Source organism: Serinus canaria, chromosome 12 (assembly GCF_022539315.1).
Source record: "Serinus canaria isolate serCan28SL12 chromosome 12, serCan2020, whole genome shotgun sequence".
Classification (NCBI taxonomy): Eukaryota; Metazoa; Chordata; class Aves; order Passeriformes; family Fringillidae; genus Serinus; species Serinus canaria.
In genome coordinates, this window is record NC_066326.1 from 6,666,337 (window position 1) to 6,682,327 (window position 15,991).

The following is a 15,991-nucleotide window of genomic DNA, read 5'->3' on the forward strand; positions in this document are numbered from 1 at the left end:
AAATGCAGTTATTCCTTCAGTGTTGAAGCAGTCAGAGTCACGAACCTGCCTGAACACGATGCCAAGCACAGAGCTCTGCACTCCCACGCGCTCCGGGCTGTGGTCACTCACACAGCTCTGCAAAATGCAGCGCCAGCAGCTCGTGCAGGATGGCACAGGTGGTATAAACTGATACTGGGAAGGAAAAGCATTTGCAAGGAGGCAAGACAAAAAAAGAAATTAAAATACTCAGTAGCACAAAAAGTAAACGTAGAACTACTAGAGGTGCTTATTACAAAAAGATAAAGCAGAACTTGCCTGTTGTCTGAACCCCGTTTGTACCTTGCAGCATTTATTCTAAATATTAAGAAAAACTTGTTTTAAGAGGGGGGAAAAAACAAAATCAAAACAAAATGGAGACAGAATAAAGGAAACTTTGCCACAGATGTCACTCTGAAATCCTGTCTCACTAACAGGAGCTTTACTGATTTTACAAACTGCTCTGAAATCACCCACGACACACGAGTCCCGACTCATGGGCAGAGAACAGCTCTGCAGGAGTGTTTAACCTGCTGAATCCACACACTGGAACTTCAAACTGTGAAACTGAACGCAGAAGACACTTTTTTAGGAAGGAAAAAAAAATCCAGGATACATGACGACTCAACATAACCACATCTGAGGCTGTAAAGGCTGCTGCTCATTATTCTGATTAGAAAATAATACAAATTATGAACCTTAAGTAACAGAAGGTCCTTTGCACAGGAAAATGCTGCAGAGGTGACACAGGCACTGCTCAAAACCAGGTACCAGCCCCCTGTAGGATGAGAAGCTCCAAACCTACTGGGCTGACTCACGATGCTGAGGGACAGTGACAGAATTTGACCACATCCAATTCTCTGAAATTAGTTCACATAGGCACCAATACAGATAATGTTTTCCTTTAATAGTGAAGGATTTTATAATGAAGCAGAAACATATAATATATTCCATGCAACCAACCTCATTTATTGAAAAGTCCTAATTTTATTGCCTTGTTTAGTAACATGTTTGTTCAACAAACTAATCTTTTTCATGAAGCAAAGCACAACTTTTTCTTATAAATAGTATAAATTATTTTATTTACAGAAACTTGTTACAAAACAAATAGACTATATATTTATTTTTCTTTTAAATATCCAAAGTAATTTTTCTATCCCATGACATTTGTTCATGTACTATACAGCAGCCAACATAGAGTTCAGCTGATCAGATGCTCTTGATTATGTATACAAATTATCAAACTATTCACACATTTTACACAGGAGATTGCTTTTAGAACCAGGCTCAACACCGAGCAAGATGCTTCCAAGGCCTACATTCACATTGACATTATGTAGTGCTCATTTCAAAATTATCTTTAAAACATAAAATATCTCGCACAAAAGGTAAAAATGATTATTTTCTGCTGGACAGTGAAACATTTAAAAATCTTTCTAAGCCCAATTCCCTCCTCCAGGACAGAATGAGTAAAAGACGAGAGATTCCTTGGCAAGAGAACTCTTACAGGAAGACAACTGCCTTAGAAATGTCATTTGGAAATCACATCTTTATTTTTTTCATGGTTTTAAGAGGTACTTACTAGGGTTTTTTCCTTTGTTTTGGAATACCAACAATTTGGAACATTTTCTAAATTCTTTGACTAATGAATAGTGCTCCCCCCCCCTTCCCAAAATGAGAGAGTTAAATAAACTGCTGGTTAAAACCATATTTCAAACCCTTGGCATTATACTAAATATGAGTTATCAATGGGATTGTTCCAACATAAGGTATTCAAATTAAAAGATTTTACAAAAGCTACCAGCATAATTTGCTTTCTTTTGTCAACCCATCTCATTAATTTCAGATATATAGATATATGCATGTGTGTGTACATACATACACACATACATATATATTATATATAGGTGGAAAAAGCAAGCTCCAAAATTTCAACTGAACATTCAAGTCTTTTAAGGAGAAGCTGTCTAAACAGTCCAAGCTTAAAACTAGTTATATCAGGCACTTTCAGTTTTTCCGTTAGTTTTAAACCACATGAGACCCACACGGAAGCGCACGCACACACACGCACACGAACACTAAAAAAAGAGAAGCAGTGTGTCACTTAACTAATGGATCTGCTGGGAGTCAGGCAACTGAGAAGCAATGCCACATCAACCACGAGGGCTCCGGGCTCGGCCATCCTCGGCGTGGATCCACCCACTCCCAGGACAGGGAAAAGGGACACAGCTTTCACAAAACGGAGGCATCCCTTACATTGCAAAGTAGGCATGTTAACTATTGGCTTGGCAGTGAACCACTTCAAATTATAAAAAGGTATTTGCTTTTTTTTTTTTAATTAATTAATAAATAAATACTAGATGATCTCAATTGTACCAAAACTGGATATAAGAAAAAAAGACCTGTGCAAAAATACATATTTAAATATGTACAATCAATTAACAAAATATGTCTTCTGAAATAGGGATACTTCAATATTTATAATAGAACAAGAAATTCCAAAATAAAGATACAAAAGTATGTTTTTTTTCTTGTATAATTCTTTGTTCATCATTGCAGCAATTTTTTAGGTTAAGAAAACTGCAGGAGTCATAACGAGAAGTTGGAAAGACTATAAAAACTGTATCTCTTAAATTAATACCAAAATCTGTCTAGAAACAACCCAGCCACTGCAAATTCAATTTTGCAAGGAAAATTAATTTTAAGCTTCCTTAATTATTTACAGTAAGAACTATGTGACAATAAAAGCTTCAGGAACAATGTTCTGCTTATAACCAAGATCTAAAACATAATATTTAGAGCAGGTCTAGGGCAGGCAGAATTTATGCTCGGACTCTTTGCTCCAGTGGCTCAAGCCCACATGGTGCAGGTGGCTGCACCCACTGGCTCTGGAGGAACAGCCATCAGGAATTCACTTTGTACACATCTGCATGCTACTGAAGGAGCACAAATTTGCCATTTGCTTTCAGATCAACAGAACCTAAAAACCAGAGGACAGTTCAATCACAAACTCGCCAGCGCCCAATCTTGCCAAATTTCTGTTTCCTTTACCTTTGTTTCTACCAAGAGTCAAATTGCACTTGTGACTGATGCTATCCTGAAGTGGAAGCTCTGCCCCAGGGACTTTCATCATAGCATAGATTTCTCTCCAAACGTGCAGGATTTAATACACTTGGATTTCTTTTTGTAGCATTTCACTTTGGTTCCTCTTACATTAAACCAATTGCAGTTCTAAAAATCCTTTCAACAGGGCATCCTATTAAATACGAATCCTTTTGTTCCTGAAAAGTTGTCTACTGTTTTTTTTTTTTTTTTTAAAGTTTGCATAATAAGAGTCTCTAGTACATTGCTTTCTCAGTGTGATCTTTTGTATCAATTCAAAGCTAAAGTGTCTGCATAGAGGCTTCTTGTTGTTTTGCTGTATAACAATAATTTCATAGGAAGTTCAGGAGAAACTGAAAGCATTGTTAGGTAAACAGCTAAGCAACTGCTACTCAGAGTGGCTTTGGATTCCCTGATGTACTTACTACTTGCCACCAGAATGGGGAGAAGGCTGGGCTATGTGAACAGCTGGACAGGCTCAGATTGTCTCTTCTCAGCAATAGCTGATGCCCCTTTAAGGCAGAAAATAAAAATCTTCTTCGTTAGGATTTCATCTTCCTTTGCTTTGCCCCCTTAATAAAAGTTTAGTCAGTTTTGAGCCTTTACCTGATGTTTAAAAACTTAATGAAAACATCCAGATGAGTCAAACCACAATACAATGAGCCCTTTGGCGGAATTAATTTTTGAGGTGTTTTGAAGCAAGACAAAATACTTCACAAAAATTGGCTGGAATATACAAAACTGTAGCCCCCCATGCTCATAAAGCCTGGGTGGGCCTGGGATGACTGTGATGCACAAACCAGTGCTTCACAGTGAACTCTGCTGTCAAATTGGCATTTTTTCCAGAATTTAGACTTAAAAAAAAAAAAAGAATCTTACTGAGTGGTAGAAGACGTCACACATCAACAATTCTGTTACACAAACAAGGCAGAAAGGAACTGACTTTTATGGTTGCTAGAAAATATTTAAATGTTTTAAAAACTCATTTTTAAAAGGGCTAATTTTATCTGCTGGAAGAGGAAGACAAATCCAGCCTAATTTCATCAATACAGTTCTTTAAAAAAAAACAAAGGCCTGTGGCATACAGTATAGGTCAATAAATACGTTCTTTGGGCATAGAGTTTTAGAGGTTATTTGCCTTTGTCTGTTTGATATTTTTGGAATTTTTAAAGAACAAAATTAACTTTTCTTCCACAATAAAATCTCATTCAAAAGAACAGAAAATAGGTTTTGTATCACATAAATACAGCATTTTTATACTTGTTTTCTGAGCAGTGGCCTCAAACAAGTTTTTCTGGTTTTGTTGGGTTTGTTTTGTTTTAAACTCCTGATAGCTTCTTATCCCAAATTACCTGCAAAAGGCTGGGCAAAACAGACTATTTTTTGAATTGTGCTATTTTTTATATTCCATTAAAGGAACATTGCTATAAAAACACTAAAGCCATATTCCCTTCTTGAGGGCTTCTTTCCATTGTGCCTCACACATTTTTCCCCTTGTCACGGGGTCCTCTCCATTGAGGGTGTCTGTCTGGTTATCTATCACCTACAAAAGACACCATCAGTATAAAAATAAGTCCACAGTAATGTTTATTTCCCCCCAGAAAACATTCGTTTGCCCAGCCAAACTATGTCAAATAGTGGCAAGATGATGATGTACTCCTGTAAGGAAAATCTCACAGATTTGTAGCAAACAGTCCAGACCACTGTTAACACTGATAAGAGCAATTATGTGGCTGAACTTCATCCAGTGTCCATTTCTAGTATATTCACTGCTACAGACATGGCTTCAGGGAAATTCCTTGTTTAAGTGACAGTCCAGTAGATTTCCACACCTGAGGACCATGGGAAGTTGGGAAAACTCAAGGCATCTTGGAGTCCAGAAATCCAGATGGAGGTTTTGCTTGTAGTGAAAACTGTCCAGTTTGTTTCTCACCGTGGTGCCTTCAGCTATCAGGGACGGGCCTTCGGCTTGGGGGCAAGAAAAGAGAGAACCATCAGTGGGGGCACTGAAAACAAATTACTTTGTGGCTAACAAGGGCATATTTGGGGGAAATCTCAGGCACAAAGCAACCTTGATAACCTGAGGCTACCCTCCCTAAGACTTGAAAATCCTCCACTAAACCTCTTTGAAGTTGTAATGGTTTCAAGCATGCTTTTCTTCTTAGTTCACTCAAATTATATTTCTCTTTTACTTATATTGCATAGTTGAAATAATAATTATTAGGTAACTCCAAAAATAAATTCAGCCATCTAAAGGATTTTTTTCTTAAGTAAACACATAAAAAGGTGAAAATCTTCCTCTGTGGCTGAAACTGAAAATTAAAAAACCACTCTCAAAAAGTTCTTACTGACCTCCTGGCTCTCCAGCTACAGAGATTTCAGTTTTTAGCAGCTGAGAAAACAAAGTTTCTTGGATTTTTAATCCTGAATGCACTACTTTTCCAGTGAGATTAGTTTTTAAAAAAATCAAAACCCCAAACTAATTTTTAAAATGGGATCTTACGTACTCATGAGATCTGCTTCCTTTATAGCATATCTATTTGCCTTACCAATGAAAAAGGTTTATTATCTCATTTATTACATTTAATCTCATTATTACTAAGAAGTTAGTCAATGACATCTTGGGATAACAAGCTTATTTTATCACAGTATCACAGTTCTGTTATCATCATCATTATGTTCCACTTTGTAGAATGTTGATTCCTGACACAAAAACAAGGAGTCAGGCTGAGGCACACAGCTCAGTTCCATGGCAGACTGGCAAGATTCTCTTTTAAAATTATGGCTTAAAAATAAGAGGAATGAATTTTATCTGAAAGCAGTTCACAGGCAACAGCATCTAAAGAACTTGAAATATCCCATTTAAGCTTTCTTTTCTGAAGTGTAGCTTTTTTATTTAGAACATTTATGAAAGTCTTGAGTAAATGCACCATAAGAACACTGAAAATGTGTACTGGACAAAAAAAACTACCTTTTACTCGAGCAGGATCTGGAACTAGCTATCTATTTAATATTAAAGAGAAGACATGAATTATAAGCTTGTGAGGAGGCATTTCATGCTGGCTTAGTTTGAAACAAGATTTCCTACCTGATGAAACAGAGAATTGTTCATCAGTCCTTGCGTCCCTGGGATTGCACCAGTGTGTTTTGCATGAACATTGTTCACTGATGTCAATTTGGCAACTTTGTTTGATTTGCTGCTGCTGCTGTTGATGCTGCTTGAACCAGGTGAGCACTTTCTTTTCTTTCCTATTAATTTGTCAAGGGAAGTATGTGAATGTGAAAAACTGCTGTGTGAATTTACAGTCAGCTCACTAGACTGATGAACAAACGGCCCTAAGGAGAGCGTGGAGTCGCTGCTGTTCATCATCACACTCATTCTCTTTATGGATTCTGCAGGGCTCCCGGTCGGAGGACCCCTCCCTGATTGGTCATGTTTGAGGCTAACAGAGTTAGCTTTGCTAGTCATACAGTTGAGGCCAACGCTGTGGGACGAAGCTGTCACTGACGGATGATAGGAGGTCCCAGAGTTTCCAGAGTTAACCACACAGTTTTTTCTAAAGGACTCTGTGGAATGAGAAGGTGCGAGCAGTGCGGAACTGTTTTTACGCTTCTTTCCTGAGCCGCCGCTGCTACTGACGCTGCCGGTGCTGTTACAGGTGCCACTGCCAGCAGGAGATTCCTTAGGTTTAAAAGATTTGCTGGATTTCATTTTCTGAGGTTTGCTGGCCATAGGTGAAGGTACAGAGGAAAGCACTGTAGGTGTTGAAGGGGAAGAAGACACTTGTCTTGATTGCATACTGCAGACGGGATCCACTGCACCCAGAGCAGCGGGGTTGGCGTTCAGTGTCGTCCCGTGGGATGGTACCGATTTGCTGCTCAGAGACACGCAGGAAGGAGAGACCAACGCTGGCGATGACATAACCGTGGTGGGCAAGAGGAACCCTGCTGCACTGACACTGTGCTGAGAGGCAGGCAGCGGGTTTGTCCGATGTGGGGCACGGACTGATGCTGTGGTACTGGATGCTGGAGGAATTTTCCTGCAGATGAACAGAAAAACGAAGGTAAAATCCCACATAGTCACCATTCTTCAGACTAATACCCATATATACTATTAATGCTACCTTAAAATGGTTGTATCTTGGGGTTGATTAATGCCTCTGATTATGTTAAACTGATAAGTTAATTGTTGCAAAAAATGTAAAGCATAGACCATCAACCTTCAGTCTGAACACAAGATTACTTTCTTTAACTACAATTACAAGCTTCCATGAACTTCTACAAACACCAAGAAGAATAAGAACTCTTTCATGTTTACTCACTTCCACATCTGTGAATTAAGATGCTTCTCCAACATGAAGTCAAGTGCACATCGAATATGGTTCCACCGCTTGTCAAAGACGTAATAACCTCTTCCAATTTGCTGACTACCAAATGTGCAAAACTGAAAAGACATGATTTTTATTGGTGTTTTCTACTTTCAGTCTGAATAACAATTTGTTTATGACAAATATACTTTTAGATGTTTAAGTAGAAGATAAAAAAAAAAAATTAGAGTTTTTATGTCTCTGGTCCAACAACTATTTTAAATTTTGGCCTTGGTATATTGATGATTTTCTTATCTTCTGATACTTCCATACTTAATAGAAGAAGTCAAATTTGACTTTAATCAAATCCTTTGATTAAACAGAGAAGGTAAGCAGTATGTCTGTTTATGTATAAACTTTATACACAGACACGCATTTATGTAACATCTGCTTCTGAGAACCTACCAGCTATCAGCTAGAAGTCTGTTTCTAAAAAGAATATAATTTGACATCCAGGGCAATAAATTTGCTTTTAGTTATACTAACTAACTTTTGTCAACATTTAAATATTAAAATACCATACTGCTATCTTTAACATGATGTTGGTAACTTGAGTAAAAAAATGTATGTGGCTGTGGATGAGGGAGTTCAATAAGAAAATTGCACCAAAAAGACACTGTTTACTTATTCCAAAACCACAGCCCTTTAGAGCAGTTAGCAATTTCATCTTTAGTATTCTGGCATTTTGTTTTCTTTTAGACTGGGGAAGTGAGCTATGAACACATTTTTTTAGCATGTTTATTTTGCAACTAGCTAAACCTTCACTGCCTACTAGGCCACAAAATAATTTTCTCAAAATATAGGGAGGGAGAAAAAAAAAAAGAAAAAAAGAAGAAAAAAAAGTATCACACACCCCACAGAAAACCACCCCTAAAACCCCAAAGTAACTTGTTTACACAATTAGAGCCAGAGACAGACTGAGGTTAACTTTACAAACGTACAGCGGCTGGTTGAGGATGATGACCTGAATAATGACAATCCAGTTTTTCAACAGGCTCTTCTTTTTCATCACATTCTCCCTCATCACTGGATAACCGAGATGCTGGCTCAGCTGCAGGCAAGGGAGGGTGTGGGGACTCGTGGACAGAAGGAGACTCGCTGGGGGCATTTCCACTGTGCTGGGCTGGACAGCCTGGAGGCCTGGGCAAGGCAAGCAGTAACCAGGTGTTATTGAACCCAGTCCAGTTAAAAATTCCACCCTTTAAGTGCTTATTATTACTGAGAGAAAGAAATCTCCATTAACAGATCCCTGGTGTTGTCTACAGTCTTGTAACCTGCCAAGGGCAAGGACAGAGTATGGTGGTACCCCTGGAAAAGCAGCATTGCCCAATTGTTACTCAATCACTTCCACTGATTGCAAGTCAGCTTTTACGACCTCAAACAGTAGTTTTACTACTCCCTCCTCACCAGGAGTTGCCCTCAGCAGGTAACTGCCAACTGCAGACAGGCACCAGGCCTGCAGCAAACAACACTGCCCCAGCCAACAGATCCATATCACTCCCTCAAAATCCACCTCATCAAGCTTCCAGTGTCCATTTCATACCACTGCATCTGCAGATTTTCCTTACCTTGGAAGACTGGGGGGATGAGGTTTGGGTTTATTAGGTAATAAAGGCTTTGATTCTGTAAGAGTAACTCCATGAGAATTTTGGTGCAGCTCCTGGGAAGTTTTAGTAGGTGAGGGATGTGGTTCCCTGAGAGGGGGCATCTGCTGATGATGATCCGAATGTCGAAGAAGTTCCTTTTCCCTGGTTTTGCTTTTGTGCTCAGCTAATAACACATCAAATCGTTTTCTTCGACCCTGTACAGCCCTCCGCTGGGTTAAGGAATGTGTCTGCAGAACCAGGAATAAATCATTAATCCCAGGCTATGACATTTGTGGAAGTCAAATACTCAAAACATGTGTCAAGAGCTCCAAAACAGAGAAAATCATCACAGTCCTGGTTTAGTAAACAAATGGAAATATGATTTAAAAAACAAACTTTAAAATTGCTTTGTGGATGATTATATCCTTGCCTGATACAGAATAACAAACCCAGCAATTTGGTAAAAGGCTTCTTTCAAACTTCTTTTTAAAAACCAAACTGCCAAATTTTTAATAAGGTTACGACTAGAACCAAAAACCTTTTTTTACATCAATATTTCAACTGCCAACTCCTGCAAAACCAAGAAGAGAAAATATTTACTTCCACTTTAAAAAATATTCAACAAAATAATGTTTAAAATCAGACTTCTAATGGGAGACCTGAAAAATATTTAGAAAAGTACTGTGCTGCCTCCTATAAACTAATATATTCCTTGAAAACTAATGTAATCAAATAGATATTGAGGAATTCAAAACATCCAGCAGAATCCAGAGTCAGTGAGGACTCAAAGTTCTTTGAGTGTCCTGAACACTACAGACAGTAAGATGTGTATGTGTACAAACAGCACCAATTCTAAGTAAGGTGAAGTAAATGGAAGCTACTTTTCTGAATTGTTAGTGTCACACACAATACCTTTTTAATATGGCACTTTTTTTTATGGCACAATACTTTTTTAATATGGATTTAGTTATTTTTAGTAGATAAAAATTTTTGTCACAGAACTCAGACTCAAATAGCAATTCCAAAAATTATTTTATGAGTATATATTCTAAAGAATTTCTGAGAAATGTTTTTACTCTTTCTTTTTCGCTTTTGATTTGCCTATTTCTCTTGTAAAATCTTGCAGCTTTTCCCTCCTCTATTAGCAAAACAATTTCCTCCCCTCTGTAATTCCAAAAGGGCAATGTGTTCAAGTTCAGTTCCTCTGGGTCATTAGTGCCAGCTTCGTGTACCTTTGTTCTGTAGGTGGTTTATTTACCAGACCTTTCTCAAACTGAGGGTAGAGCTGCTTTGCAGGAAAGCACCAAAATATTACACAAGTGCAGGGGATCTGGATTCTTGGTTCCTTGGGAGCAAGTGACAGCTCTCTGTCCCCCCAGGGTTTTGGAGCCAGAGGATACATTTCGTCAAGCTGAAAGTTTTTATGATTGTTTAATTTAGAGTTTGACCTCTAGGAATGCTCCATGTCTCTTTCAGGAGCTGGCAGTAGCAGTAAGTCCAGCAGCATTAGCATTTACACAAATTCCTACCAAGAACCTGCTGCAGACTGCTGGGGGGAAGAGGAAAGAGTGTGAGAAGGGAAGAGCTTGAATTATTTAAATCCTGCATAAGCAATATTTTCAATGCTCATAAGGAATTTTAAAATTCATGATCTAAAACCACAAGGTTACCCCCAAAACCAGGAACACACTGCCCCTGCTACCTACATGTGGAGTGACACAGTTTGCTCCATGTCAACATCCATATTTAAAGGGTTTATACAAAAATACAAATTTCCAGGTTACTTTGAGAAATGCTTTCTGAATAAATAACTAACTGAACTTCAAAAACAATTTCTTCTTGGTTCTGAGCAACATGTTAGGAGAGGTACCACTTACAGTGGTAATTACCAACAGCAAAAATTTGCAGTTCTCTGTTTTCTATCATGTTCCTCAAGAATTTGAATAACAACTTCAGAAATTCTTATCGTGATTCAGATATCCTACCTTGCATGTTAAAGACCTAGTACAAGGTTTCCTGGTTTCCACATCAATGACACCACAGTATATATCAGGATCAAATTCTCTCTCTGTCAAAGACACAGTATTGAAAAGTTAGCAAAAGATATTTTGAAACACTAACATTTAGTTTCATCATAAAAATTAATCATAATGGAAACTTCTCAAATATGACACAGGCAAATGTACAAATAAAAATGCACAATAAAATCATACAAATGATATTTTCTACACTCTCAGCAAGCTTATGGTGTGCCGAAATACAGATCTCAAGTCCACAAACAACTGTAAGTGTCCTCAAAGGAGGATTTGATGCTCCCTCTTAGGAGTAGAGATCACCATTATGGATTGTGACAAACAATGGTGGGTTTTTGTTCGTTGGCTTTGGTGTCAAGAACTTTTCTACCATTCTACTAACACTTAAAGTAATTGTGTTAAAAGATATAAAGAGCAGACTGGGTTTGCATTTTTCGGTTTACCAGGTGCTAGCTTTTCTGTCTTCTGTGTACATTTGGACCTTCCATATAGAAAGAAGGAAACTAAAATCTTTAGAGAGAGTAAAAGAGTGTAATTTTAAAATTGTCAGAACTGACAGGCATTTGAGATCTGTACAGGTTTCTGAAAGGAAAAGTCAATTTCAAGGTGTTTGCATCCTTAAAGTGTCTGTCAAATTACAGATTTAAATTATAATATTTAAAAACTCTTACTACAATTTACAGTATTACAGGAGTTTTAATTTACTTCGGGAACTTATTTCTACTAAAAGCAATACAGCTAATAATAATTTTTAAAAATTACCTGACAATCTTTTATGTAAAAATTTCCTATTATTCGTATTTTCTTCAGGTTTCTTTTCCAAAAATGGAGGCACAGAGAGAAGACCTTTACCATTCAGTATCTGTCCAGGGGAAGGCAAGGGTGGCTTTGGTATTGAGGGACAATTAAGGCCAGTCTTTATTGAGGAACTCACAGTAGTAGAACAAGTTGGACCAACAGCAGCTTTCAGTTGGGCACCATCTATCTTTGGATGAATCTTTTCCACTTTGACAGATGGAGTCATACTGTTATTTATGAAAAACAAAGAGAGAAAAATTGGAAAAAAAACAAGCTAAAATATGTTATTATTTAACAACACTCTGATCTATTCCCAATATAAATGCAAACCTTCCTTCTACTATCTTTCTAATTTTCACATTTCTTATGATATCCACAATCTCTCCTGTCCTTTTTTCCCTGACACTTCAGAGTGTCCAGGAACTTCAGAAACCATTATTTGCATTCATGGATAGAGAGCATCACTGCAAACTGTCCAAAGCAACTGCAATGGACCCATTATGTCCACTGAGAAATACACCATTCTGTAGCAGTAAATTTTACCAGCATTGCTGTCATCTCACATGTGCAGGTTGAAAACCACGTGAATCAGAGCTAAAACTCCCTTATGATCAAAGTATGCAGATTACATCAAAGAATTAGGAGCCTCTAATAAAATGACCTTTATACACTGTGATTTAAGATGCAGCTTTGCAAGAGTTCTTCCTCAACACAGATGTGAGCATTAACTATAATCTTTGACTAGGCTGTGGGAAAAGATCTGGAGGAGTTTAAAATTATTATCTTCTAAACCAAAAATTCTCTGAAACAAAAGGAAACTTTCTTGACATAGCAGTGTCTATGCAAGTAATGACATTTAACTCTTTTTCAAAAGACACACTCACATTTTGTCATGGGGAACTTTGCTGTGCTGTACCGAATGCATTAACCTGTTGCTTCCGCTGATCTGCAGCTTGTCTTTGGGTGATTTCAACAACTTGGAATTTGATGATGATGCACTAGTACCTCCACTGGATGATCGACTGCTCCCACTTCCACTGCTACCTTTGTTTTTTGAAGGGAAAGATGAAATGAGGGAAAATACTGAAGAGGAGGGAGGAGTCAAAGGCGGCTTGCTGGAGGAGCTGTGTCTTCTTTCTGAAAGAGTGAAAAGGGGTTTTAAGCTCCCATATAGAAGGAGTTTGTAAATACTTGATGTCATTTACTCCATTAGCATTTTTCTTTTATTGTCTTGGGAGGTTCCCTGCCACACACAGAGCATAGAGCATTCAAGCCTCTCTGTAATCCATGAGGTTCCACTCAAGGCTGGTCTCCAGAGGGTTACCAGAATCTCTTTGAGCTTCGGGACCTGCACATCTCAGCCACTAAAGCTCAGCTCTCCCTCCATCTCAAACAATCAGCTCTGGACCTCAGACACACAAAGCCAAGAGATCCCTGTTCTCAGGCCAGGCAAGCCAAAATATCACATTCCCTAAAAGGATAAGAATTATCTGTAAGTATGTCTCCTAATCATCAAAATTATATTGAATCCAACATTTTCAGTTTTACTTTGTGACAAACTTCTGGTATGATCTATCAGACCTCCAGTATGGAACACCTCTGAGATCATCAGCTCAAATATTGACCTACACTGGGCTTTTTTTTTTTGAGCATGGTTGGTTTTTGTTTGGTTGGGTTTTCCCCTCTTGTTTCTATTTAATAGGAGCACCACTAAGAGCAGCAACTGATACTCTTCTACAAAAACCTGAATATCTGACTTAAGAGAGGTCAGCTTCCATCACTGGACGTGTTTTTTAATTAACACCAAACCAGGAAAACTTCTACGTTGCAAGCACCATTTCAGGTAAAACTGTCTATTGCAAAGGTAGCTCTTTAGAACCACGAACTCTCTGAACACCTGGCAGCTTCCAGCTCTGCCTACACAGACACGGTAATGGCACTGACACACAGACACCTGTGATTCCTCGAGGATCTGTGTAATCAACACCTTCTTAAGAGACACTTCTGGCAGTCAAGTAAATGAAACCCACAGATCTATGAGACACAAGAAAGAAGTCTGTCAGGGGAGTGCAAAGGCAGTGGTAACACCTCTTCAGCAGCCAAGTATTGTTAGAGGTGCCCAAATCCACCGCAGATCAATCTCAGGATCACCTTACAGATTTTGACTTGAGTGAACTGTGGAAGCAGCAGGCTACTCATGAAGCTACAAATAGAGCCAAGAGTGACAGCCAAGTCCAGTGCAACCTGTGCAGAAGCCTGTAACGCTCTGGGAAATGTAAATTAGTACATCTGTGCTCTGCTTCTATGACCTATTTGGAAGTAGCACTTGAAATGTGTTCATTAGCTTAGAAAAATAAAAATAATGAAAGAATATAGAGCCTGGACTAAGAAAGAAACTGAACCAACTCCTGTGTGTTTCTCTCTTTAACTGCAACTATGGGTGCAAACTACCTAACAAATCTTCTGCAAAATTTTGCAAAATACTCATCACTTCTGGATTGGAATTACCAAGAAGTGGAGAGCTCAAGTGTGAAATGCCCGGACCAAAATAACAAACAAATTCGGTAACTTATAATCCATCTCAAGGAAGAACTGCTTTAAAATTGTAGTATTTAAAACAATTAGTTATCAAAATCATCCACTTAGTTTTCTAGAACCAGCTGCCACTGAAGAGTCTGTAAATGAAGTATTTTAGCATATTTATGCTCTAGTAAATGCCTGTGCTTCTAGTATGACGTAGTGCTTATTGCCAAACAGCTTTTTATAGCAACGGCAAGAATCCCTGAGCAGCTCTGTTCAGTTACTATTTGAGGACCATTAGAGTTCAGTGATGCTACACCCTGTGAGATAATGAGAAACATTACTCAATACTCTTCCACATTCTGTATATTTAGAAAATTCAAAATCCAAGTGCTTATGATAGTTACAAATAATCTCAAATGAGCCAGTAGATGACTAATGCAATCCTTAGGAGTTTGTTATGATGACGTTGTCTTTCTGAAGGAAGTGAGAGTATTACTTTCTTGAATAAAACCTAGCAGATGAAAAGAAGGGACTAGAATAAAACTGACATCCTCCTTGCACTCCATCAATTAGGAAGAAACTAGACAAAATAGTAATCCCAGCTATTTATCTGGATAATATGAGTATTTCTCTTCTGGCAACTGCAAACTGAGATGCTACTGCTATTTGCACAAATGTTCAACAGCACCAGGCTCAACCAAGTGAGTTTAATAGAAAATGTTTTAAATTGGTGATAAAAAAAAAACCTAAGAGAACTAAGGCTGATCACATACAATTTTACAGTCTACCTGTCAAGAGAGGATTTCCATATACCGATACACACACCCAGAAAAAAATCCATCAAATTAACTTTTTTTTAAAATTCTGGGACAATTTCTGAAAGAGATATTGTAACACTGCAGGACTGTGAAATCTTCATTTATCACTTCTCTGCATAACCACAACTTATGTTGTCTATCAACAGAACAAGAAGAATTTTCAGCTCATTTTTCATAACCTGACTAGACCTATTTTTTTTTGTTGACATACATACAAATTGTGGTAGAGCTGCTACTACAATTTGCTTGTATTTAATGTTTCAGTCTTTTTATAACATTCATGGTTTTAAATGAAGTCTACTTAAGAACTGTTTTGCAAACCATGTGAAGAGCACTGAAGTCTCATCTTAATAGAGAAAGCTAACATTATTTTTGAAACCAGACGTTAAAAATTGCATATTTGATCTCATGAATATAGTTACGGACAGACTGCCACAGTTTTTACTGGAAACATGACTACACAAACTGTCACTGAATAATCAAGACCACCATGCTTTTTACGCTAAGCATATTACAACAATAAATTCTCCTGATCTTCTGCCAATTTAACATAGTTCCCATTTGTCATTGATTCTGTCTCAGTCCGAAAACATTTAAAAATTTAACTACCTCCAGGTGTTCAGTTTTCAAATTTTAAAGGCTGGCAATCACATCCCTTCCCTTCACATAACTCTTAAGAGGAAAACAATTTTTTAATGTCATGATTGCTTATATAGCAGATCAAAGTGATATTCCCATTTCTCATC

General features: G+C 37.9%; 1 protein-coding gene across 3 annotated transcripts in view; it reads right to left on the reverse strand.

Moving 5' to 3' along the window:
* Window positions 1–1,111: 1,111 nt before the first annotated feature.
* The window catches only part of ATXN7 (ataxin 7), a 60,760-nt gene continuing 45,880 nt past the window's right edge, over window positions 1,112–15,991 (reverse strand). For all 3 annotated transcript variants that reach the window (XM_050979176.1, XM_030228072.2, XM_050979177.1), the window contains 8 exons: window positions 12,789–13,041; window positions 11,869–12,131; window positions 11,059–11,141; window positions 9,056–9,321; window positions 8,429–8,627; window positions 7,443–7,564; window positions 6,209–7,160; window positions 1,112–5,088 (listed from right to left, as the gene is read on the reverse strand). In XM_050979176.1, the coding sequence (XP_050835133.1) occupies window positions 5,071–5,088; window positions 6,209–7,160; window positions 7,443–7,564; window positions 8,429–8,627; window positions 9,056–9,321; window positions 11,059–11,141; window positions 11,869–12,131; window positions 12,789–13,041 (2,156 nt within the window). In that variant the 3' untranslated portion in view covers window positions 1,112–5,070. The remainder of the gene's footprint in view (window positions 5,089–6,208; window positions 7,161–7,442; window positions 7,565–8,428; window positions 8,628–9,055; window positions 9,322–11,058; window positions 11,142–11,868; window positions 12,132–12,788; window positions 13,042–15,991) is intronic.